This window comes from Hippocampus guttulatus, chromosome 12 (assembly GCF_054856545.1).
Source record: "Hippocampus guttulatus isolate MCC_2025c chromosome 12, RoL_Hgut_1.0, whole genome shotgun sequence".
NCBI lineage: Eukaryota > Metazoa > Chordata > Actinopteri > Syngnathiformes > Syngnathidae > Hippocampus > Hippocampus guttulatus.
In genome coordinates this window covers 1,526,591-1,553,113 of record NC_141272.1, presented here as the reverse complement: position 1 = coordinate 1,553,113, position 26,523 = coordinate 1,526,591, and the positions used below count along the sequence as shown (strand labels likewise).

General features: G+C 46.9%; 1 protein-coding gene across 1 annotated transcript in view; it reads right to left on the bottom strand.

Moving 5' to 3' along the window:
• The window catches only part of frem2b (FRAS1 related extracellular matrix 2b), a 71,163-nt gene that overhangs the window by 11,194 nt on the left and 33,446 nt on the right, over positions 1-26,523 (bottom strand). Inside the window, exons 4-14 of the mRNA XM_086125215.1 lie at positions 22,222-22,452; positions 18,715-18,840; positions 17,334-17,585; positions 7,397-7,546; positions 5,311-5,520; positions 5,025-5,222; positions 4,101-4,265; positions 3,826-4,008; positions 3,625-3,755; positions 2,528-2,683; positions 1,206-1,509 (exon numbers count right to left, since the gene is read on the bottom strand). Of these exons, the coding sequence (XP_085981341.1) occupies positions 1,206-1,509; positions 2,528-2,683; positions 3,625-3,755; positions 3,826-4,008; positions 4,101-4,265; positions 5,025-5,222; positions 5,311-5,520; positions 7,397-7,546; positions 17,334-17,585; positions 18,715-18,840; positions 22,222-22,452 (2,106 nt within the window). The remainder of the gene's footprint in view (positions 1-1,205; positions 1,510-2,527; positions 2,684-3,624; positions 3,756-3,825; positions 4,009-4,100; positions 4,266-5,024; positions 5,223-5,310; positions 5,521-7,396; positions 7,547-17,333; positions 17,586-18,714; positions 18,841-22,221; positions 22,453-26,523) is intronic.

Sequence of the window (26,523 nt, the reverse complement as noted above, 5' to 3'; positions counted from 1 at the left end):
AACAGCAATGAAATACCGAGAAGAAGGTAAAACGAGACCGCCCAAAGCCACGTTTTGGTTTTTTTTGGGGCGGGTGATATCAAATGTGATTAAATCCTTCATAAGCACAAAAGATTAAAAGAAGAGTTTTGGCGTGTTGAACATGTTCAGTGGGATTTTAATTTCAAACTGCTGCCTCAGGCTCGGGAGGAGATCCAGGGTAGACTTTGAAATTGAGATAGGGATCGATACGATATGTGCTCCATACGCATACGAAACAAAAGGAATATGATCTGATGCATCCCCCGCAAAATACGAACTGATAAATGTTGCTGTTTTGAATCATGTCGTAAATATGTGGTTGGCCGCCAGAACACCAGAGCAACGCAGACTCGTTTTGCTCTTTTAATTCTTCACATTTTTTGTTTTTTCCATTCATGCACGGACCAACCAAACCAACCAGAATCAGTTGGTAAGAAGGGAGAAAAATGGGTTTTGTCTACGATAAACAAGACAAATTTTTTGGGTTGGGGGGGGATTTGTTCATGACGCCATGAACACTTTATTATTACACTGTAATATTACCAAAGATTTAAACTATGGCCCAGGGGCCCATTTGCGGCCCGCCATCAATTTTTCAGTGGCCCGTGGCCTCTACTAAAAATGATGCTTGACGCAGCCCACAAGACCAGTAGAAAAAAAAAAAAGAAAGTGAGGTTGGTGGTTGGCAGAGTGACAATGGAGGATGTCGAAAAAAAAAAATTGGTGCCGCTACTCTTAACTCATTCACTCCCAAAGACGTTTTTAAACGTCTTTTCAGACTTGGTCTAGAATTGGCTGGTACTGAATGAGTGAATTGATTCGCATTCTGAACAGTTTTTCTGGGTCTGCAAAGACGCGAATGAACTACTGTATTTACAACTAAAATAATTTCACTTCCAAATATTAACGAATAAAGACAATTACATTTGAGAAGCAAAAATGGTTTCTTCCACTTTATGCGATTGAACATGTCACATTCATTATTCTCAAGATTTTATTTTCTCAAGTGGTTGATTGAAAGAAAACCATCTGGATCCGGATCCATTTTATATCCGCATCCAAATTACTTTTTGTACAACCGCGTGCCGAAACAAAACTGGGTTCATCCAACACACCGTGTTTATGTTTTTACGACATCGACAATGCACGGACGCTAACCAAAACGGCCGACATGACACACTCACCCTCGTCCGTGCTGATGGTCACCACGGGGCTGCTGAGCTCCAGCCCCTCGTCGCCGTCCGAGTTGACGGCCCTGGCGGCGCATTGCACCCTGGAGCCCGCCCGGAAGTAGATGGCGTCCAGCGTGATGAGCTTGGACGAGGTGAAGAAGGTGTCGAAGTCCACCTCGCGCATCGGCCCGGTGACGCCGTCCGGGCCCTTGGGGGCGCTGACGAGCCAGCGGTAGCGCGTCAGAGTGTTGTTGATGTTCTCGCTCGCGCAGATGGAGCCCGTTTTGTCGTAGTCCGGGTATTTGAGGTTACACGCCTGCGGCGAGGAGGGGGAATAAAATGTCAAAGTAGCGTCACTCGCGGGCTCGTCTCGACTTTTTCACGATGAAGTCTCCGGCACGTAGGGACTGCGCAATCCCCGATATGATTTGAACAAACAAACGTTTATGGACACAATTCTGGGCGGGCGCGTCCTGAATGTCAGCCACAATTTCCGGCCCTTCTCCAGTGTGTGTTTGCATTTCATTGTAGATTTGGACGCAGTCGTGTTGGAGTCAGCCAGCAGTGGCATATCAGCCGCCCAGTTAGCAGCCGCCCGTTCTGAAAGCAGGTTCGGACTCCACCATGCCGCCGGCTCGTCAACTCGTCATGGAGTTTGGTGCATCCAGCCACTTGGAAATTCGAGTCTCGATTCTGTTGCAAGCCTGCCCGCTGCTCTTATTTTCATTGGGTGTCTTGAAAGGCGCTTATAAATAAAATCTATTATTATTATTGTGTGTGTGTGCGCGTGAATTTTATTTAATATGAAAATGAACATCGATTGCTGATAAGGTGTTTCCAAATTCTTGTTTTGCGGACCCCCTGAGATAGCCTTGACCACCCCGTGAGCAGCCCCAAAGAGCTCGCTCCACCATTGCGTGCTATGATGCTAATGTTAGCTTACAGGTTAGCCACAATATTTTACTTTTTTTTTTTTTTGATACGTGTGAAAAATGCGGCAGCTGGTAAAGCCGCTCCTTTGTTCAGAGCACTTTGAAACAGTCATTCGTGCCTTCATCACATCTCTACTGGATTGCTGTAATGCACTTTACTGCCAGCCAATCCTCCTCCATGAAGCATTTCCAGTTGGTCCAGAATGCCGCTGCTCGCCTCTTGACCGGTACTCGTAAAGAGGGAGCAAAAAACGTCGATTTGTCGGCGCAACCGCAAACAGGACAACATTTTTGTCACGGTTTCCGTTCGATCGCTTTCCTGCCAACCCGACGTAACCTGGTGCCGATTTCCGACGAACGATGAAAGGGAAACGCTTGGATGAGAATGGATGGGAGACGTACGGTGACGCAAACGACGGGGTAGCCGGCCACAGGGAGAAAATCTCCGCGCTTGTCGAAGTCGTCGTAGTGAAGCAAAGAGAGCACCCTGGGCACCGAGGGGAAGGTAACATCTGCCATGCTGTTGCTCTCCTCGATGTAGATGATGGCTTTGGTCAGCTGGGGAGGGAAAAGCAAAGGCGAAGCTAAAAGTTAATTGCTCAACGCCGTGCCGCCGACGCGAATCTTTCCAGCTGTTCGCGTTCACTTCTGCATACAAAGTATCTCTTCATGTATTCGTTTGCCTCTCGCCCGTGCACATGTACCGGATGTATTATTCATGTCCACCAACCAAACACGCCGCTGCTCTCACTCGGCTCACTCTCACCACGATGTCTGGGGATCGGGGCTCACCCCGATCCTTGCGCTGTTTAATCAAATCTGCAGTTACGGCGAAGAGTTTGCGAGACATTTTCTTAGTCCGTTTTTTTTTTTTTCTGCAAAAATATGACTTTGAAAGTTCTGTCTTCTTAAACTGCAACACCCCCCCCCCCTCCCCCCTGTTACGTTGTGGATTCATAAACTTGACTCCTTGAAATTCATTGTGCCTTTTGTTTTTTTTTCTTAAAAACAAGGATCTGGGAAGTGCAGTTATTGTTTTTGATTACATCGTTAATTCCTTATTCGACTCAAAGCGCGCGTCACTGACCCGTCAATATTGAACATCGAGGAAAAAAACCCCCATCTTAATATAGCATTAGGCTGAAATACATCCGGCTGTTTTATTTTAGTCAAGACAATCTCCGTTATTTATTGATTTCTTTTTAAATGATGAAGCAAATCCTGAACCTTCTTTTGTTTTGTTGCAGGTCAATTAAAAATTCGATCATCAAACAGATTCAACATTGCTGGTGACAGAACAGGTGGAATGATAATTGTATGATCTCATTGTGCACATGTTTTTCTATTCAATATGACAAACGGCTCAAAAGTCGACGTGGCGAATGACAAGGTACGCCAACAAACATTTTCGGGAGACTCCCGTTCATTCCGCGACGCACGCGAATGAAAGCGCAGACGGCCAAGGTGAGTAATTTGATCACGGCAAAAATGTGGCGTACCTGCGTCTCCGCCACCATGTTCTCATCTGGTTTCAGGTGCACGGTGAAGGCCTCCCTCATCTCTCTGACGCCGTCGTATAAAACCTCCACCTCCACGTCGCGCAGCGCGTCCCCTTCTCGGAACACCAGCTCTGGAGAGAGAAGAAAGCGCCTCCGTCGAGCATCTCGCCGTGGGTTGGGCTCAGTCCCGCCCTCGCTCACCCTCTGAAATGGGATGGTAGTCCTCCCCCGAGGTGGCGGATCCGTCTTTGGTGTGGACTCGGACGACGGACGCCTTGGAGGAGTCGCCCACGCGCAGCACGGGAATTCTCACCACGGACACTTGGCCTGGTTCCTTGGGTTCGTTCACACTGAACTTGGTCTCACCAAATTTGATGACGGGCTCTGAGGAAGGAAAGCCCGACGTCGGAGTACAAATCGGCCGGGCGGGCGACGCATTTCCACGTCGGGTCAAGAAAGAAGACGGTCATACTTACTGTCGGCATCGTCTTTGATTCTGATGAGTGTTTCGTTCCGCCGTCCGATGGAGGCGCCGAAGGGAGAATCGCTTTTTGGGCTTCCGAGCACGAGGCGCAGCTCCTCCTCGTCTTCGTGCTCCGTGTCGTCAACCAACTCCAGGACGCAAGGCTGCTCCACCTCCCCTGAGGAAATCCACAGCCACTTTAGCAGGATTATTTTTACATTCTTGGAAAGCGTTTAAAAAAAAAAAAAAAAAAGATTAACCGCATAGTCTGACGAGATCCAATGTAGGATCTGTAACTGTAATCTGTATGAAATTTAACATGTGGTCATTTACCGTATAGGGCAGGGAGCCAAATTGGTAACACGAGCTTCTTATTTTTCCAAACGATCGCGGCTGAAACAAAGTGCTGCACATGAATTAAATTGAATATAAGGTACAAAGTAATTTGTAAACAAAACAGAAAAACATGGGCAAAGCCACATGCTGTCATGAAAAGGACCAATTGGCTTCACCCAATTAAAGGAAAGGCCACACCACACGAAAGGAGGCAGCAGAATCACGTCATTGGTCCAGACAGTAAATAAATAAAGGTTCAAGATAATAAGTTATTAAATGTAGTCACAAACGGCCATTCAAAATATCACTGGAACAATAATTAGAAATTTGGGGAATTCATGCATTCATCTGAGTTTAAATGTAGAATTTTTAAAAAGTAGGATTTCACATTTCTAGAAATGCCCATGATGAAAATGTTGCAACAAAACTTAACTATAGGACAGAGAGACTCATAATAATAATAATCATAATAATAATATTATTATTATTGTCACTGCACTGATGAACATATTATTCCACAATCAAACCTGAACATAAGTAGCGTCATTTTCGTAGCTGTTCCTAATGTTCGGAGTGTATGTGGCATTTTGTTGCAGGCCACCTGGTAGGAAGGTGACGACGGAAGCGTCCGTGTTGGGCCTCTCGACGAAGTCCATCATGACCTGGGCCGTCCCTTGCCTGCTGTAGCATCGCACCGTGGACTTGTGGCCGATGTCGCCGCTACGGTACACCGTTGCCGAAATCCGCCCCGACTTCTCGTCGCCCGCGTAGACGGCGTCGCGGAACTGCACCTTCGGCACTGCGACCGAAACAAAACAAAATCAAGGCAAAAGCGCATAAATAAATCACAATCAACAATTGATCCATATTTCACGATCCGCTCTCACGGTCTGATACGGAGTCGTTGATGAGGACGGCGGCCTTGGCGGGCTGCCCGAGTAGGCCGTTCACGGGCATCTGCAGCACCAGCTCAAACCGCTCGGGGCCCTCCAGCGCCGGCTGGCCCAGGTCGTCCAGGATGGTCACGCGCAACGTCTGCATGGCGACGCCCGGCGCAAAGTCCAGATTCCGGCTGATCCCTACGTAATCCGCTCCGGCTGTCCGCCGACAAAAATGCGCGTGAGTGAGGCATGATTGACAGGACAGGGCGCTCAGGGGACGTGCGGCAAAATAAACCCCCACTTCATCATCACAAATTACATTCCAAACCCCGGCTGCTATACGGGAGGGGTCGATGCCCGACGTGAATCCGTTTGAATTTTCCATTTTAGCCTGCGCAAACATTTAAACTTATCCAAACACATTTGGCCCCAAAAATGTATGCATAAATTGTGTAAAAATATTGGACATATTGCAACGCATTGACACGTGACATCAGTGAGTCGGCACGCGAGTTGTATGGGCGTGAGTGGTGGTCAATAGCAGCTCCTGTGTGGCGTGTGTTTGTGCGCTCATTATGTGAATGTGCTCTACGGTTCTCTTGGCGTTTGATAAAAAGCTCCATTGGCGTTAGTGGCTCTCCTTTCCCACATGCGACAGTAAATATACTGTACCGTGATCTCCCGCCATTTGTTGTTCAGCCATCCTCTGTTATTTGCTGAAAAGTTCACCTATTTGCTGTTTTAGTGTGCAGGACAACGCAGCAATTGCATTTTTTTGAGCCCTATCAGGTGGCATTTTATTGCAGAGGAAACACTTGAAGGAGAATTGGCAGTTTCAATTCGATAAAAATTAGTTCTTGGCTGCCCTTTTGTGGCATCGAAGGGCAGCTATTTCCAAGCAACGCATTTCGCAAAAGATTCCGGGGTGTAAACGATGAACCAGGATAGACCATTAGCAAACTGTATTCGACGCGACATTTATGGCAAATGAGACCGTCCTGCAGTCCTAATTCATTCATGAATGTCAAGCGAAGGGCAAGATGAAAGGATGTGTCGACGCAAACGACATCATTATTTGTCCTCTACTTGTTCGTTAAAGCCTTGCTGGTCAAGTGGCTCGCACATTTTAAACTGCTTCTCTCCCTCTTCAGATAACCCCCCCCCCCCTTAAAAAAAATAACAAAGAGCACATTCATTCACAGTGTTCAGAGGAGTACCTAAAGAGAAAATATTGAAGCTATTAGTTGGTTTTTCATTTCATCGCATGCTTTATGTTCTTGATTTGATAAACGTTCGATTTATTGGAGAATTTACTGTGACATGTTTGATTTCAAATGTCATAAAATCTGTTCCTGCTTACACACATGAATGACGCCGTTTCGCCTTTTGCTCTCTTAACGTGACCATGCTAGCGCGCTTCGAGGCATTGCCGCCAAAGTCAATTTGGGTAATTGAATAAAATAATTTAAAAAAAGTTTCCAAATGGGAAATGTTTCGAATCCAAAGAGTTTCTTTTATATCAGGGGTCTAAAAATAGCCCCGGGTTCTAGCGCCACCTAGCGCTTTGACCTGCATGCAAATATCCTCGTTTCCACGCTCGCTTTGAAGAGCCGGTTCAGATGAGGCCGGCCTCCGCCCACGGGCTTTCCTCATGTACTTACGACCGACCCAAAAGTGAGCGAGCGAGCGTTTGCATATGATTAGATGGTTAGTTACTCGCGAGGTTAAGATGCAGTCGAGGGAGTCTGAGCGAGAGAAGGCGGCGGCGACGCGGGAGGAATAAGAGCCCGAAGGGATGAGATAATAGCGGCTGTGAGAAAGGCTGCGGGAGACAGCAACTCAAAGTTGAAGTGCAAATCAACAATCGGAAGAAATTCCGAAAGCTTTGTTCGTTCTCGATCACACAAAAGGCTGCATTTCCGAAAAAGAGACGGGCCTAACACGGAGCCTTGGGCTTTGTTGACATTCCACAGGTCAGTCACCCCGCATTTGCAGCCTTGAAAGCACCTTTCGGCCACAAAGGGTGACAACCGGAGCCTATTGTTGACATTTCACTTAGCACCTAAAGCTAAAACCTTGCCCGGACACGTACCCTCCGCCGAGACCGGATCCGTCTTTCGGGAGCGCACCGTGACGGTCCCGGCTTTGGACAGGTCGCTTCCCGTCCTCCACACCCGCACCTCCACAAAGCCGTCGCTCTCATCCACGTGGTAGTTGCTGTCGCCAAAGTAGAAGACGGGGGCTGCAAAAAAATACAAATAAAAAGGACGGAAGCGCACATCAGGACGCCATGCATGCTGTAATCTTCTCTTGGCTGCACGACAACAGCGTCTGCTGCGTAAGAATGCCGCTGATTACAGGAGAAATGAAGGAAATGTTTTTTATAAGGGCACACTGTAATTGGAGCGCTTTAAGTAGGACTCTCTTGCTTCCTGGAATCATGTTGGAGGGGGGTTTACATCTGCAAGCACCAACATTTACATTACATTACCGGTACGGAACATACAGTGCCGTGAAAAAGTATTTGCCCCCTTCCTGATTTCTGCGTTCTTTGCACGTTTAGCTCACACAAAGATTTCAGTTCACCAAAGCAATTTTGATATTACACAGAGACTCGCCGAGGAAATACAAAATGCATTTTCCAACTGCCAATTTCATTTACTAAAAGTCGTACTGGATTGATTATGAGGCGCACCTTCAAGGAATGGCCTATTTTGTCATTTTTTTCATATATTAGACGCACCGCATTATAAGACGCAATCTGCAATGCCTCCATTAGATGGAGCTACGCTCAAGGAAACGCCAACAGAACGATCAGATGTCACAGTTCACTTAACCAACAGCAAGTTATAACATTGACTCGTTAACGTCGAACTCTGTTGCCGATCGCGCTAAGTTTGAACTCTGCGTTGGAAGCATGTCTCGAGCAAGGAGCCATCTTGGAGTTGACATATTACCGCAATAACCATACATAAGGCGCATCGGATTTTAAGGCGCGCTGTGAGCTTTTAAGAAAATGGAAGGATTTTAGGTGCCTCTTTTAGTGCGGGAAATACGGTATGATTATTTTTGAAAAGGCAAAATAAAAAATACATATCGAATCAAAATCAAAGATGTTAGCTTGGCTTGGGGATAAGTGCCCATGTGCAAAAAGTGTACCGAATTCATTGGTGCGTTTCATATGATGTCACACACACAACCGATGAAGTGACCGGTCCAACTTGGTCAAACGGCGGCATTCGATCTTGCGTTCTATCTGAAACGGTTCTATCGGTCCAAACGGCTGGGCGTCGTCTGCTCTCCAACGCGCTGCCACGAGGAACAAAGCCCACGTGTTCCTTTCTCGTCTTTCTCGTGTTCCTTTCTCGCCGACGACGACAAATCGGAGGAGGCCACGGCGAAAGACGAGGCAATAAACACAATGAAATGAATGGCGCCGGCCATGGGCAGAGTTGTTGTTTCCATGACAATGGAACCGAGCACCTTGGAGAGGCTACTTCAGCGGTGGCGATGTGTGCGCGACGAGTGGGGTTGAGTGAAGGGGAGGGGATAAGGGGGGGGGCCCGCCGTGGGAGGAGGAGAGAGCGTTGAATAAAATACGACAGCGGCTGTGTGAAGATTGGGTTATCTGAGGGAAGCCGAGCACGAGAGCAAATAAAGAGATCATCATTTTGCCAAACATGGGCGATAACTGTCACAGATAGGATTGCGTGCTCTGTCCAAGCACGCCGCCGCGCTTCTTTCCAGCTTCCAAACAGCGCGCACACTGGCGTAAGGAAACGTGGCACAAGAAGGCACTTCAGGCCATGCTTGCAGTTTTTCCATCTGATCGCCTCATATTTATGGCCTAGAAGGGTTTTTTTTTTCTCCTCCAAACAACTAAAGTCGGCTGCCCTCCATCACAGGAGCAGCCATCCAAATAAAATAAAATGCACAATATCGGAATTCCCCCATTTAAATACGACCGAGGCATGTTTTTATCGTACTTACGGGACATCATTCTTTTTAAAGGTTTTTAAACACGTTTGGGGGGGAAAAAGCTACAAATTGAAACATGTAAATACATATATTAAGAGAGAGAGCACAAAATTATTGTACAGTGTACCAGTGCACACTGTACAATAATAAAAACAGTTTTTTTTCCAAGCTAACAAACGTGTTCTACAATATACATCAATATCCACCGCCAAAGATGGAAAAAAATAAAAATAAAAATAGACAGCCGTCATTTTGTGGAGGTGTAAAAAGCAGGATTGCAGAGGAAAAAACTTTTTCAACCAAAACCTGCTTTCAAATTTACCCCGTCTCAAACTAAATAGTCTCGTGGTCTGTAATCACATTCAAAATAAACAAGAGGTCAAATAAAATAGTTATTAAAACTCTGTGAAATAAACGTGCGGGATGGAGAGAGGGTTTACGATTTTGTCTAATTGTGACTTTGCTACTGTGCTCGCATAAAGTGGTGACGGACAACTGCGCATTCCGCACACATTGAACTAATTCAAAAGTCATTGTGCAGGTCCGACTTCCAAAGCAGGACAAGATGGAGAAATTGTGAATACCATTTAAAAAAATAAGATAAAATCACCATACCCTGGAAAGTGAGTTGCTTCTCGGTGTAGAGACTCGCCTCCGAAGGACAATCTGTAATCTTACTCGGCATGATTGCCGCTCGCCATTGAAAGCGAGGTGGAGAACACCCTTCGATTTTTACTCAGCACACTTACGACGCAGTTCAACATGTATTTGACGCAAGCGGCATTGATAGGGCCATTTATGAGAACTTCTTTCCTTCTAAGAGGTAACGGAGACGTTCAAGGTAAATCCTCGGCATTTCCACGTGTAAGTCGTACCATCTGCTCGGCGGATGCGCCCGCAACAGGACGAAAAAGAGCGGCGCTGGCGTCTGTCGCCGCAAGCTTGGCAGGACAATGAACCCCGCATCAAGAGTTGTGACAGGTGCCAGATTGCTTCCCCCCCCCCGCAGAGAAAGCAAACAAAGACGCTTTGGGCCGCCTGCATCCGCCCGCCAACACCAGGAGTAATCAGATCATGTAGCAGACTGAGGCTGGCAGCCGGAGGGAGCTCGGCGCGGTTTATCGCCGGCAAACGGCGGCGGGGAGCTTCAAAGAGCGACGACTCATTAAGTGAAAGGTAAACCCGCAAAGCGTCTCCAGTTACCTGAGCGTGAACGCGGATGATCCGCATTTAGACCTCGGGCGAGGCCGCAAATGATGAGAAGAATGTTCATTAATTCTAAAAACAACTTCAGGAAAAAAAAACTTCCCGTTCCATTCTTATTGTTCCTTGTGGAGAAAGTGTCGAGTTGGTTCCGGAGCAGACGACGGAACGCCGCACGCCAGATGATGGACAAGACAAAGGCGGTCAACTCTTGCATCAAACAATCGAGATCTCAAACGTATCGTTCTTGACTTGGAAGAAAGCCTATTTGAGTCACCTCGTGCGATAAAATGCATGCTGCTTCACCAAAAGTCAAAAGGCTGCTCGGGCAAAAACGACAGGAGGGCTGTTTACAAGGAATTGTACGGCGAGACTTCTATTCAAGTGAAATTGCTTTTGACGTTGGTGCCCGATTAGCATTGTCACAGGAAATAATTCCCCCGCCGCATACGTGCGGACATGAAACAAAGTGGAAAGCAGGCACGCATTCATCCATCCGTCCCCCAGAGGGATTGTCGACGGGCTGCTTGAATCCACTTGAACTTTACGTGACACCCCCGCGGTGCTGAGTGGCTTTTCTAATGGCGAGATTCAATTGAACGCTGGCAGGAGCTCCCTCCCGCCCACTCGGTGCTCCAGACTAAGATTGCTCCGGCAAAGTCAACTTTGGATGACAACGAGGCACTCGAGTTTGGAAAAAGCAAGCTCCGGCCAATGCGCCATACAGATCAAAGTTTTGGTGTTCATTTGTCCGCATTTTTGGATCTGAATCATCTTTTTGACCGCTGACGATAACTCTCCGATTTGTGACGATGTGTAGCAAGCTGTGACTTGATTTAACTTGGGCTGTATCGATCACCCAAATCTGCCGAATTCAAACTTTCCTCACGAATAGAGTCACTCAATGTTGCCTCTTGTGTGAATGATCCGCACTCAACATTGCGTTCAATGTCCGGGTGCTTCATCGAAACAAAGAACAATTAGCATCTTGTGATTCTTTGCTCAACATGTATTTTTTGTTGTTGTTGTTTTTTCTTTTTTTTAGTGAAGACAAAGAAAGCGCATTCAACTTGTCAGTTTATTAAAACAAAAGTACGTCACCATCTCCTAAACACAAGTCAAGAATGAGCGACTTTTTGTTTGGGGTTACGTCACCGTCTTGGGAGTCCGCTTCTCGTAAGTAAGGGCCATTGACTACTGTCGTCACCGCGGTCGTATTTGCGCGTCCGTTTATTATATTTCGCGGCTTATCGGTTTATTTAAACAAAGTCAGGGCAAAACACTCGCCATCGGCCGCTTCATTTAAACAAGCCAAGAGCATTTTCGCCTTCGCTGAGTCTTTCGGGCGATTGACTCTTTGTTGAAAACAGGTCAGTACGTTTAAGTGCTTTGGACATCTGTTTACAAATTGAAGGGGAGGAATAATAACAGTCTGCAATTCTTTCCCGTCCGGAGCCTCCCCCCCGCACACACACACACACACTGTCTGCATGGCAAGTCATAATCATACCTTCAGAACCTGGAGCAGAATTAACTGCCAAGCGGACGATAAACGCCGCAAGTGGCGTCTTGTTCTTCCCCGAGCGTTCCGACAGCAGCTAAACACGCATCCGGATTCAGAGGCGATATCCAAACGTAATTACCTCAGCAAGAAAGGGCAGGTCTGCCGAGAAAGCGCTTTGAGCACAGATGGGCCGTCCGCGGCCGGCGGCCCGAGTCTTATTCCGAGGATGGCCGTCCATCCGAGCGAGCCGCTTGTAAACGCTGCGGCGGCCGAGACGGCGGCTCGAGCTTTCCAGGCGGTCAATAGGCTGCTCTGACCTGAGCGTAAGTTTCCAAGATGCGGCAGAAGGTGAACTGAGGCAAAAGCGGTTGAAGGCACACTTCGTGCCGTACTGACGAGACGAAGCGATGGCACCGTGAGCGAATCTATCAATGGTCAGTCGGTTTCATTAAAACAAGGTGAGGTGATCGACTTTTCTCGGCAGTTCTCTCGCGAGCCTTCGCTTGCCGTTTTATTAAGACAAAGTCACGGCGATTGGCTTTCATCTGATCTTCTCGCCCATCGACTGTTTTCTCAGCTATATTTGCTCGACGGTTGATTACCGCAAAGTAAGAAGCGTCGACTTGTGTCTTGAATGTCTTGCGAGTCTTAAATAAAGACTATGGGGGACTGACTTTTTGTCTCGGCTGTTCTTTTTTCCCGTCATTTTACTAAAACAAAGAAAAGACGATCGTTTTTTTTTTTGACTGCCTTCTGAATCTTTGGTCTTTGCTTGACAATTGACTCCAACCACGTAAAGGCGTTCGCCTTTCCTCTGAACGACCTCGTGGGTCTTTCTTCATGGGGGTAACTAACGATTGCTTTGACTGCGTCGTGAGCCTTTGCGCTCTGGTTCCTGGAAAAACACCACCAACGTGCTTACTCCTTCAGGCTGTTTTGGTCGTTCAGTTTTTTTGCCGCGTACGAATAAAAGGTTCAGAGAAATCATGACAGTATGACTCAGACAATGGCGCAGTCCTCTATTTGTACATTTGATGGCATCAAATGCATACTTGAATGTCATGTCCGTGACCTTCATACACACACACACACACAAAGCGCGCTTCTTGCTAATGACACGTTCATCTTTTCCATTCCCTTTGGTCTTTGGTTCCCTCGCTCTTTGGAGACACACGGATGTCTCCCGCTTCATGTTTTCCCTTTGACTTGGACACTTTCTTTGCCTCTGCACTTCACAATGTCCTTGTGACTCCTCGGATCGAACGTGTGGATTACCCCGAGAGAGCCGTAATGATCCGCGGGGCTCCTTTAATCCCCATCCCGGCCAAGTCTGTGCAGTCTATAGCGCGCAGAGTAAAGTCGGAGGCCTTAAGATATGTAAATGGGGGTACGAGCGGTTTGAAGTATTTAAAACAAAGACTTGCGATTGCGTGACGCCTCACAATCAAGAGCGCCGCTTTGTTTTGTCGCGGGGGGGGGCGATGTTGCAAATCAGCCGCGGCGCCGCCCCGATGACAATTACATTCCGACTGAGAGACTCGAGGCGGCGCCGCGGTCCCTTTGTTCATTTGGCAGTTTGTTTCCGACAGAGAACCAACGTGCCATCTTTCGCGCAGGCGGAAACTTCCCTGGAAGCCACAAATCTCAGATCCCGGGCCACGGTACGAGTGCCAAACAAATGCGATTTTTAATTACACACTGGCGGTGGGCGAAGGTGTGCTAGTTAGCGGGACTGAACGAGGCGCTCGGAAAGCAAACCCTGCGCCGCATCGTTGGGGTGCGCAAAGTTATCAACACCGTAGGCCTCCGCTTGCTTGGCAGTGGGGTACAGTGGCTTGTCAGATGACTGCCAATCAGCGGCACATGCGGACACTTTTAGGGCATTACACACACACGCACGCTTATACACGCGCAGCCTGGGGACGTAGGAACACGTGGTTGCACATACAGGAAGAGGACCAAACCAAAGCAATCATGCCTGTTGTCAGTCTGAGAGGAGTTCGTCCTATTACGGTCCGTCTTCCTCCATCCCGCTACGCTCAGTTACGTCCCGCGTCCTAGACGCATCATTTACCCGCAGGACGCACAGTTCCAAATAATGTGCGTTTTTGGGACGTAAGGACATTTCTCAGTCAAAACAAAGCAAAAAAACAAAAAAACAAACTACGGTACTTCTTTTTTTCCAGCAACGCAGTTATTCAAGTGCACAAAAAACGTTTTGCGATTGCCTATCGAGGCGTCTGTAGGCGACGGCCTGACTAACTGAAGCCCCTCCACTCACTTCAACATAGTCCCTGGGTACCACAATGCCACAAGTAGGTGCCAAAGCACCAAATTGGAGAACAGTCGTAATCCGAGGACCTTTCTACTAGAATCTGAAAACTCCTACCTCTCTGATCACCAAAAAAAGCATATACCATTTAAGAGCGGCGTAAGGGAGCCTTTTTGTACTAGGTGTACACATTTCATTTAATTAGCAACGACCGTTTAGTTCCGACGAAGAGCCAATGAGAGCGGAACTAAACGTGCGCGCTCACGTGTCTCTGGAGTGCCTGCCCACCCATCAAGTGTGAAATTACGCAACCCAGTCGATCTTTGGTGAGCGTGTCGGAAAATGTGCCCGTGAGCGAAGTTTTGGCGGATTGTGTTCAGCGAAGTGTCCACTGCATGCGCAGATCTGTGACACAAATGGACCAGTGTAATTAGCCTGCTGATGAAGTGCCGCCGCCGTGATTGAAAATACCGCAAGTGATGATTTGACTCTTGTCTGGGCGCACCTTCTTCGTATTCCGGGCTACCACTGCACAACTAGTTGCCGCTTACCTCCTTGCAAGCCCGTGGTTCGGCCCTTGATCGTCATGGTAACAAAAGCCATACTCATAGACGGCCCTGCAGTAGAGGGCTGCGAAGTGAGGAGTGCTGATGTGAGGCAAACGAGCACGCTCGGGTACCGTTCGTCTTCTTGACTGCATTTCCTTTGATTGTTTTGGATTCACAGCCGAGAAGTTCAAACACAAAAGCTGGTGAGCGCCATTTAGACAAAATGAGAGCCCTGCCGTCTCGCGGACTCCTTATCGTGGCATCGTTCCCTGTTATATTTCCTAAACGGATAAACCAAACAACGATCAACAATAAGAATGTTACCTCAGAAACCGACGAGTACATTTGAATGCACGTCAATGCTTCGGTATTTGTTGAAATTTTTTTTTGGGGGGGGGGGGCAAAAAAACGGATGATATTTGAATGGGTTTGAATGTCATTATCTTTGCCTGACATTGGGATGTGTGAGTCAATATCGGCCGATTAAATTAGCCGGCGATGTGTCGGTTGCTAACAATCCTGGCGCGGAGGCTCCCGTCGGCTCGCTTTGAAGCCTCACAAATCAGCGCGATCAAAGCTCCATTCGGAACCCGAAAAACAAAAAGAGGACAAAAATGACACTGCCAAGCTGGAAAGCCAAAAGGATAAAATGAATTGCAGCTCCATATATCACAGGGTACTGCAACACCACCTTGATGCGTCGCTAAATTGCGAAAGGAATGCGGGCGACGCCACAATATCATTCCTCTTCTGATCTTACCCGATGATCTTCTCGCATACAAAGTCCAAAACTAATAGCAAGCCCCATCGTCCAACGAGACAGTCTTTAATTCCATTAAGTGGTGTTTTTAAGTGCCACGACAAAAAAGACGGGAACAAACAAAACAATAAATAACGACCAGAAAAATGAATGATGTCTCCAAAGCGTGACCTCACTCAGTCAAGGAGGATCTGCCCAAATTGAGCTGCGCCGCGCATCCCGTGAAAAAGGTTTAGCGGCATTCCAACAGCTGTCCCGAGAGGCCACAATGCCCCCGTGTTCACCGCCGCTCAGGTTACAGCGAACGCCGCATTCCCGTCACGTCCGCTCCCTCCTCCTCACTACTTAAGTAGGTCAAACAAATCCACTTGAAGCCGGACTTCCATGGGAACCTGTTACGCCGTCTGAAGCCCGTTAGCTAGCCAGACGGCGGCTTTGTTGCGCAGGTAGCAGGTTGGACGCAAGCCAGCGGGGCTGCAATAAGAAGACGGAGTTTGTGCCGATCGCAACTTTCTGGCAGCCCGGATTGACGAGGCGGCGCCAACTTTGGTTTTGCATCATCACACCGATGATCCGGCTTTCGGTTTCACGGGTTTCACCGGGCCTTTTTTTTTTTTTGGCATGATGGCGATGGCATCTGATTGCAATCAGAATCTGTGGAATTACAATCATCAGGAAAAAATGATGGTTGTTACGCTGAACAGTCAGCTCGACGATGTTACTTTTCCTTGAAATTAGCGTGTTTTTTTTCTCCATCTACATCTAAATATTATCACGCACGTGTCCCTGGGTACCAAAATTGACAGCCTCCCATAACCTGCTTACACAACAACACTTTGTCATATATCAAGTCCAAACCCCAACACCTGCTAAAAATGCTAATGCAAAGAGTTTTACCATCAAGGCTATTAGCATTTTCATGATCAAAAAGCCATACACATGCCCACACACAAATGCTCAAACACGCACACTTCTTTTTCAGATGTAAAACACCCTTGTAGAAAATAAACGGACCCCCCCCCCCCCCCCCCCGAATGTTTCGACACACGCTTCACTAGTAATGATTTGTCTAATCCGGTGGACGAATAGAAAGTTGAAAGGTGGTACGATGAATCCCTCTTCACGGGGAATAAGGACAGAGTGGACCCTCTTTCTTCACGGGGGAACGAGACCGAAGTTGACTGCAAAGAGCAAATTTCCACGAATTGCAGGGGGTCAGACCAAAAGGTGATTTTGATTGTCTGTAAGAGTTGAAACCTATGCCAATATTCCCACACAAAAAGGTTTGTAACTGCCTTTAGATGCCACAAGATGGCAGGCAAAGCACTTTTGTGGATTAGACAAAGCTACGGCCTGACAACATGAAGCTCCTCCCCTCAGTCCAACATAGCGCCTGGGCAACAAAATGCCAACCGATAGTGCCGGAGCGATATTTATATGAGACACAGCTTTGGCCACAAAAGAGTGAACAGGCAAGTTTCTCCGCAAATAACGGAGCATTATTTTGTCTCAAAAAAAAAAAAAAATCCACAATTTTATCACTTTCATTGTAGCCCAAATTAAAACCATGGCAAAAAGCGACGCCGTTAGTTTATGTAAATATAAATGATGACCGCGCTACACATCAAAGACATGCTAATATGGGTGCAGCAGCAGGCAACGCTGATGCAATTGAAAATTAAACCACCAACAAGCAGTTCGCTTCTCTTTTGGTGGATGACCATTTTTATTATTTTATCTTTTGGGGGGGGGGGGGGGGCTTACCATCGTTCATGTCGGGCACGATGGTGACGATGGCGCTGGGGAAGCGGGCATCCAGGCGGCCGCCCATGGGCATGCTGAGCGTGACGTTGAAGCTCTCCTCGGCCTCGTAGAGCGAGTCGTCGATGATCACCACGCGGCACGGCTTCTCCACCTCGCCCATGTCGAAGCGCAGCACGCTGTGGTGGTCCTCCGGCCGCGAGATGTAGTCCGAGTAGGACAGCACGGTGGTGGGCACCGTGCCAGTGGCTGACCCTGAGGCCGGCGAAAACACAGCAATTACCGCTAATGATCGGCGCAGTTCACACTCAGACCTCGGAGGAGTCAATGGAATCCGTTTTCTTTTTTGGCCCAATCACATCATTATCAAGTTCGCTTCACAAATTTCCAATGGAATGCGAAGCAAGTAGTGGGATTACTTTGCCCTTTCTGGGACTTTTGGATTGTAAAAAAATGGAGCCAGGAACATTATTGATAAATTCTGCTCTAGTGATGCGGGTCACGTTGACCCAACGTAAAGGTAAAACTATGAATCACTTCCGCTTGGCGTGATCAACATATGTGAAAAAACAACAACAATTGGTTGGTCATGGAATTCATGACGGAATTTCCCTTTTTTTCGGGCACTCCAAGATGATCAAACATCTCGGGTCAAATTGACCCAAGAACATTCGTTTTTGTATTTCATCCCGTTGTTACTGGAATACTTGGCTAACAGTTCATTTCTTCGAGGTTTGCAATGAATTTTTACGTTTAAACTTCCTGTTTTGTTGAGTTAAAATGAAAAGTAGAAACTAACTGGACAATGAAAATAGTTCATTTCACATTTTGCAATGGAAGGCTTAGTCGTGGAGTTAATCATGAGATTTATTATTATTTTTTATTGCATTTCTGAAACTTGTTCCTTCGGATTGAACATAACCGGAGGTTTAAACAAGCTTGTTGTTCTTTTTCTTATATTCTTTTACGTTCCGGCGTGATGTCTGCCTCAATGGCTTTGTTTTTATTTCATGCTCCTCATGTGTCCCATAACATGGTCACCAGCCCGACTTTGGCGGTTTTATGTCCGGAAACTTTTGGAAGATGTTATTACTCTTGGAAGTTCCAGAGTGCCAGTGTCTATTTTAGATATTATGCAGTCAATTTTTTTCTTCTTCACAACAATCAGGACAAATAATGTGCTGAAGGCTCCCCACTACGGAGCTCCTAAAGTGACATGGAGGGGGGCGGGGGGGAATGCGTTTCTCGTTAGGACGGGGATTTGATCCATATCACTTTAGGGGCTCTGTACTGTTGAAATAATAATAACAACAATCATCATCATCATCGTCTAAAGTCATTTGCATGTCCCCCCAAAAATGCACTCTCCCACCATTTCTTTTACCTTGCTGGGTGGAGCAGACCACCATGAGCTCCTGGCTCACATCGCCGCTGCGCCTCACTGGCACCATCAGCTCGCCGACGTCCTCCTCGATGCTGTACGCGCATGCCGGAATGAACACGGACGACTCTGATGGGGGGGGGGGGGGGGGTGGAAAATGAAGCATTAGGGAAGACAACTTGTGCTCACATCCCTTGATATCATTCGTTTGAGCGCGATGAAGCGAAGGAGAAAGTGCAATGAACTATTAAGGGAACCAAAAATCATTTAAATGCAAAACGTGGAGTTCACACGCCAACGGATGTTCCGTCGACGGAACATTTACTCCCGGCATGGAAGGGAAAAGACGACTTCATGTTTCAATTTCATTCCAGTTATGAACGTGCAGTTTTAATACGGGGCGGGTAGCAGCAGCACAGTGCTTCGACGGGATCAACACGAAAATGTGCGGTTACTCAAATACAAATGTCAGGGAGTGTCAATTATCGGCAGATTTTCATGAATCGTGGACCAAGCAAAGTTCTTCCAAGATGAACATTTTAAAAAATACATAAATAGCAGTTTTAGGGAATAGATGATTCATGATTTCTTTTGTTACATTGAATAATTGTTTGTAATAATTGGTACCTTCTTGTAATAATTTACAATGGTCAACAGCAAATTTTAATTCCAGATGGCCTTATGTGTCCCAAATGCATTCTACGGTATTTTGTAGGACAATACATGAGACATTTTCATTTCTTCAGTTTTTAAGTTTGACCTATCAAAGCTTGCACAATAAAGCTTTTACCATCCACCTTCTAATAGGCGTCATCTTCACGAAGGTCGTGGGCGTGCCGGAGCCTATCCCAGCCGTGATCATTTTTTTTACGGGCACTTTTCATCCCCGTTGGCTCCGCTTCCCCAAGCAAAAACCACTTGAACTGCCTCGCTCTGCTCCTTGGTTGTCACGGTAACTAAAGCAATTTTCACGAGACGGGACCGCCCCCTCAAAATGGGCTGAGTTTCCCAAGGCTTACGTAACGCCAAGTGGAGTGCTGGAAGTTCTTTATCTTGGGAGTAGTTTGACAAACGCTTGTCGCAGACATGTTGACGACAATGCAAATACGTCTTCATTAAGCACGCCAATCACGATGCATGACTTATCTCTCTTGCGGCTTTGTTTCACTTTTCGTGAAGGCTTCAGTCATCATCGTGCACATGAACGGGACCTCGACAACACACACCACCTCCAGGCGCCAGAAAACAAACAGCAGAAAGTGTTTCTTTTTCCTCTTCCTTGAGCGGCCAAAACGCATCGAAAAAAAAATTCCTCAGGTGATAACGAACTCGTGTTGACATATTGCCTGGCGATTGTCCACCCGCCAGAGGCCCGATGTTGCAGCGGACAAACTAGCGACTAAACATGTTGATTAGCATAAATTGTTGACAGTCAATCTTGCCTGTTGCAGCCGGCAAAGTCCCCAGAGACTTGCAAATGCATATTTATACGCTGCACTTTTCCCCACCGGAGCACTCTTGTTTACAGAAGCACCTCTCCCATATTTATTCCATGACCGCTCCACATGCTAAAGCGGCGCTTGTTATCTGAACTTCCTCGAGGCCGTTTTTTTTTTTCTTTTTTCGAGCCGTGCCCCGCATTTCCCCACCATGAAAGTCTGACCCTAATGTGGTCTGATTATGATTCACATCCTCGAGATTGCCGGTTCTTCCCGGCGGCTCGTGAGGTTTCGAGCGGGTTTCACACGTGGCGATTTCCAACTTCAAACGTCAACTCCTTTCCGGGAGAAGATCAAATCTGATAATCGGGGCCTTTGCGATTGAAGGAACGTGCTCGAGTGCGGACTGATTGTGCGTACGCGTGTACCGGGTGTAATGCGCTATTGGGTTAGGTTTTGGTGTCAAATACAAGGCCCGGGGGCCAGATGCGGCCCATCGCATAACTTTATGCGGCCCGCGAAAGCAAATCATGTGTGTCACATGCGATAAATAACATTAAGATTTGAAAATAATTTTGCTACCCTCCGGACGCTCACTTGAACAATAATTGAATAAATTATTGGAATCAGTCAAGTAAATTATGAAAGTAATAATCCATTAATTTGTCATGTAAACATTTTTGGGGGTTTCACTGTCATAACAGCCCTCCGAGGGAAGACGGAACGCCAAGGTGGCCTGCGAAAAAACCGAGTTTGACACCCCTGAGATGGCTTCGAGAGTTCACGTGGCCTTTGCCAGATGGATGTAAGCGTTTTCCAAGTAATCCCTGTTTTTTGGGGGGGAGGGGGGTTAAGTTAAAGTCCTTGGCCAAAGTCAGGACGCCCCTTGAGTTATCGTTTCACTTTGATGACTTTTCTAGTTAGGCCCTATCCCATACTTTGCATAAAATCCGATTGTTATTTCTTCGGCTCGGGTCATTTTGCTGCAGAAAGCCGCCCAAAGAGAAGTCGCACACACTCTAGGGTGTGATTGCCGCTCGCTCCCAAGTCGCTTCTCCGTGACCGCGCTGCATTCAACCGACGTCATACACGCGATGATTGCAAGTGGTGAGGTGGCCCGACCCGCACACAACGCATTTGACCTGAAACACTTGAGCGATAAGTGCTTGAAAATGGCTCTGACATCAAACTCCACTTCAGGATGCGTATCCCGGATTGCACTGCTAAAGGCTGCCTAAGCTAATGCAGTCAGATCGACGCACGTAGAGGAAATATTTGTACGATGAAAAAAAGAAATGTAGGTTGTAAATATAAAATAATCCAGATTAAAATCAGCGAGTCAAAACGGGAACCGAGTTTGCCTTCTTGTGCCGCGTGACCGTTGCGTATTCGGACTCAAAAGTCAAGGATGTAAAAAAAACGGTAAAAAACGACAGCAGTCCGAGAGCGGTTAGAAACCATGTTATCACGACCATAAAACGCATATCAAAGTCTTAAATTTTCCACAAAGTAGATAGAGCGCCTCATCGTGCGGGTCGCCTTGCACGCGCACCGAATTCCAAAATCTGTGAATGCCGTTGTGTGACTTTGATGACGGGTCCGCTTGACCGACTGATGTTGTGCCGACACACGGGATATTTGGAGGAGAAGCGGACGTCACTGAGGACAGCGTGCGAACGTTAAAGTGGGAAAGGGGGATGCGAAGGACCACGCCCCCCAGTAGGTGCCAGTTTGATGGTGAACTTGCCCAGCTGTTCATTTCGGATGCGGAAGATTAAGACTTTGATGGAGTTGATGATGAGGATTGATCCAAAAATAACACGAGTACATTGTTAAATACTTCAATAAAGTACAACCGAACTCAGTTTTGCTCCCACTAGCTTTTTAAAAACAGACGCTTGCATGCTAGCATTTAAGCTAGCGTACGTTTTACAATGCCTGCGTCCATTAACACATTGCATCTTGTGCATCTGTTAAACGCAGCACCGGGAACTGACACTACGCCTTTTAATACGGTGCGCCGTCTGGTTGTAAAAAGACGGTATTTCGAGGGTAAAATGCAGTGACTGACCGTCAGAAGGGTCCACAATCTCCACGCTGGCAGCCTCTGGGAATTCAAGGACGGCCATCACAGGCTCGGAGAGGACAATCTGGAAGGCCTCGGACACCTCGTACTCGCTATCTGGCAGGATGCGGACCTTCCAGGTGGCGGCGGTCTGACCCGGGTTGAACTGCACCTGCTTCTGAGCTTTGCCGCGAAAATCTTTATCCTTGAGGGCCGTTCCGTCTTTGGTGCCGATGCCTTGGCAGAGGACACAAACAAAAAGCTGTGAGCATTTGCTATTTATTTATTTTTTGCCACAATAAAATAAAAATGACTGACAATTATGCTGAAACTTTTTTTTTTGGAATTTGTTTTTTATTTATTGTAAACAATTGTTTTATTTAGGAAGAAACCTCCATTTATTGGAGGATCTGTTGCTAGCGATTCCCACTTCAGTTTCATATTCACGTAAATTTAACAAGTCTGAATTTCGTTAATGGAACCGTCACCTCAAAACCAAGATATGCACGGAAATCGTAACTTTTGGTGCACTGTTTATGTGTCGCTCACGATGCTGCCGTTGGAACCGAAAGTAGAGTGGGTGGTCGCCCAACAACATTTGTCACCTAAAAACGCCGCTGGCTTCTCAACCGCTGCGCTCGTCATAAAGAAACGCATCAATAAAACCGGGCCGAGTCCCACCGCCGCCTCCATTGCTCAAAAGTTGGGTCGACATCTGCCCATCTTCAGTCCCAAGCTGCGTGTCTCAGATGGTTACGGTCGAGCTGAAGCCAATTATCCACCTCCTCCGTCCGGAGCCCGTGTTTGACCTTCAGCGCGTCTTGACTTGACAGCGCGCGAGCCGTTTGACTGTCGCCGTGGCGCTGGTGGCGGGAGCGCCGAGGCCAGTAAAATGTCACACACCGACTTCATTGTCTCTTCTAACTGACCCAACAACACGTCGCAGGGCTTTGGCAGTAAACATGGCGGCCCACCGCAGAGCAATTATCCCGGCAGCCACAAATGCCGGAAAAAAAAAAAAAAGGAAAAAAAAGTAAAGCTTGAAGTGGACTGCCTGCTGGTTTTTGGAAATGGGGGTCTTGAGACATGTTTTAGGCATCTTTGGGCATATTTAATTGTTTATTTGATCTCAAATGTTTGGGCACAAAGGTCATTTCGCAACAATTTCAAGAAGGTGGAATAAAACGGTGAAACGCTGGTTTTTGGGGTCAGTCAAATTTTGATCCTTCAAAGCATAATTGATGACTCCCACCGCATTTGATGTGCTTTGGATGACGTTTAAACGCCCAAAAGACAATTCCATTGACCTACGTACAATCTGAAGAAAACGGAAAGCCATTTCAAGAGGGCCGTTGGAGCTCGGGCCTCAAGGAATTATCAGCAGAAGGAAAATGTTCAATAATTCCGCTTGTAGAAAATAAAAAGGTGTGCAGGCTACACACAGGAAATGCATATGTTTGACTTTTTTTGGGGGGGGGGGCGCAACTGATTTATTCACCTGCTTTTTGAAATAAAAGCAACGACTTTGATGTGTAAGTGGAGACACGAGGCAAAGAGGCCCGACGGAGATAAGACGCTCCATTTTAGCATCCCCCTTCCGGGGGTAGCGGGCTTGACTTGGCAAAGAGAACGTATTCATCCGAAAACTTTAGCACGCTCCCTGCGTGGCAGCGGTGACTCAGACAGACGCTCGCCGCACTCTAATGGCTGCCTGGATTGCGGCCGGCCTTTTCATAAATGACGGCGAGACGCGCCGCTTCATTTTAGCGAGGGAGGCTAATTGGCCAAAGTTATTCGCATGAAAGGATTAGCGTGATTATCGACCGAGGCGGCGTGTTTGTACAGGCGGAGTTTTAACTCAAAGCGTTTGATCGTTTGACCTTTTGTTTGGAAAAATAGGTGTTATTTTCTTTACGGCGAATCACACTCCAGGGAAATGCAAGGCCGCGCTCAATCTAGTGAGCAATGTACAACATAAAAACTTGTATGGCCATTGAGGGGCTTATAAGGACAAAATTGTTCGGACTTATCCGATTTCAACGTTTGTGATCTTTCCATCACCGGACGGCAGGTTTATTGTTCTCGTTCACTCTTCATTGATCTGACGAGAGCTGCGGACCACAAAGGGCCCGTATGCCATATGGGCAACACAAGTATTAAGACGCGGTCCATCAACGGCAGGTGAAAATGGAAGCGAAAAAAAATTGTTAGCTGCTATAACAGCTTTCATGCTTCCGGGACAACTTTCGACGAGGGCTTTGGAGCGTGTCTGAGGGGAGTGTTGAGGTCTGTTGCGAGACCAGAGCCAATTTTGACTTGATATTCTTGTTCCAAGGATGAGGAGAGATCAAGTTAAAAAAAACAAAAAAAAACTAGTGGGCCTAAAGCATTTCTCTGAGTCACTCCAAAACACCAAATTGTGCTTGATTGATTGTTATTTCGGATGGGTGATGAACAAAGTCTTGACTACAAGGACAACGGTATTGGGACAAATGTCCATTTTGGAAGGATGTTGTGCAAAATCACGATTGTGACATGAACTAGGGCAACAAAATATTGGCATGTGTCCATGGTAATTTCCCTCATCCAAAAAGTGTTTGACGGGCTTTTTTGACCACACCAAAATCATCTGAGCGTGCCTTTGGGGACCAAATTCAAGTCGTCCAATTTGTCTATCGATAGAAAAAAAGAAATGAATTCAGTTACTGGGGTGATTAAGTCGCGTCGTCTCAACTCTGACTGATTAATGAAAGATTAGGAGGAACATCTCAATATTTTAGTCAATTTGCTGCATTTGAATGCATGCGGCAGCCTCACCGTGTTTTGAATACAGACTGCGCGCCGAGTTCAAAGTGAAATTTCTTTCATTTACAACGCAAGCATGAATAAAAGAGCAAGCCGCTCTCCGGATACTCAAAACAATTTGAGTTTCCGCCCACGTCCTTTAAATACACATCCTTGTTTAGCTTTAATTTGTGAGGCTAGCACACGGGGATCATCGCGCAGTGATTTCACTTGTAACATTCCTTTTCACCCCCCCCCCCCACCCCCTTATAAGTAATTAGAAGTGAGCTTTTCCAATTTCACACCCCACATTCACACCATACTGTCAGCTGCAATCTCCTGACACTTTTTTTTTCTTAACGATTCACGCAGAAACAGTTGCTTTTTATTTCAAACGGCGACCGAATCGTGGGGTGAGGCGTGTGCCAAGCTGAACAAAGGTCAGAAATTTGCATCTTGCCTCCAGAAGCGTTGCATTCGTGTGAGGGCCTGAGGGAGGTTGTTAATGACGCCACGCTAACTGACCTTTAACATCAATTTTAATGATCCTTTAAATCTAGAGATGCCTAAAAAAACAAAACAAAACAAAACAAAACAGTGGTATCCAAGGTAAACTTCCACTGGCGGGAGACTTCACAAAAGTGGCTCCAACTGTCTCTGGCAGCTTTATTGTTTCTTTGTTTCCGGTCGCTAAATTGCTGGGTGTCAGCAATTGCAGGTGACCTCCCACGGGGATGTCCGCCGAGCGCTATTGTGCATCTCCAGAGTAAATGGCGGCCCGTGGAGAGAGGTTAAGGGGTTGTGCATGTGGTGGAGTTGGATAATATTTGCAGGCTCATAAAAGGCACAAGCAAATTACCCTCGCGGGCTCTAATGCGCATTGTGGCGCCGGGATTCTTTCCTTTTTTCATAATGAGGAGCTAGCCATCGACTGCTTCTTCTCTGCAGAGATGCCATCGTTGCTATCGGGCGGAAAGCCCGTGACAGTATGTCGCAAATGGATACCGTTGCTTTGCATCCACGTCGCCTGGTGTTTTTACACATTATGAAGCCATTTCACGTGTTGAAAATAGCTGCAGAACAAATCTTTAAACTCTCTTGGAAAGCTTGAGCAGTATCGTAAAACTTGCTCTCATTCTCACTGAGAAAGTATGGATTTTTGTTTCTCTTTTGAACTCAACTCAAGTGTATTTCTAGAGCACTTTAAAACAACCACCGCTGCATACAAAGTGCTGGACATGGAGCAAAAATAATTCAGACAACAAGAACCCACTTAGTTCTCGGTACCTCTAATAGTGTCTGCTCCGCAGACCTGAATCGCGCTGCAGGAGCGTCGGGGCGGAGGAGCTCAGAGAGGTCAGCTGTGGCCAGGCCATTTAAAGATTTGAAAACAAAACATAGGATCTTCAAAAGAACTCTAAGATGAGCAAGCGAAGGGATGCCAGAGTCGGAGTTATGCGCTCCCTCTTACGAGTGCCAGTCAAGAGGCGAGCAGCGGCATTCTGGACTAACCGGAGACGCTTA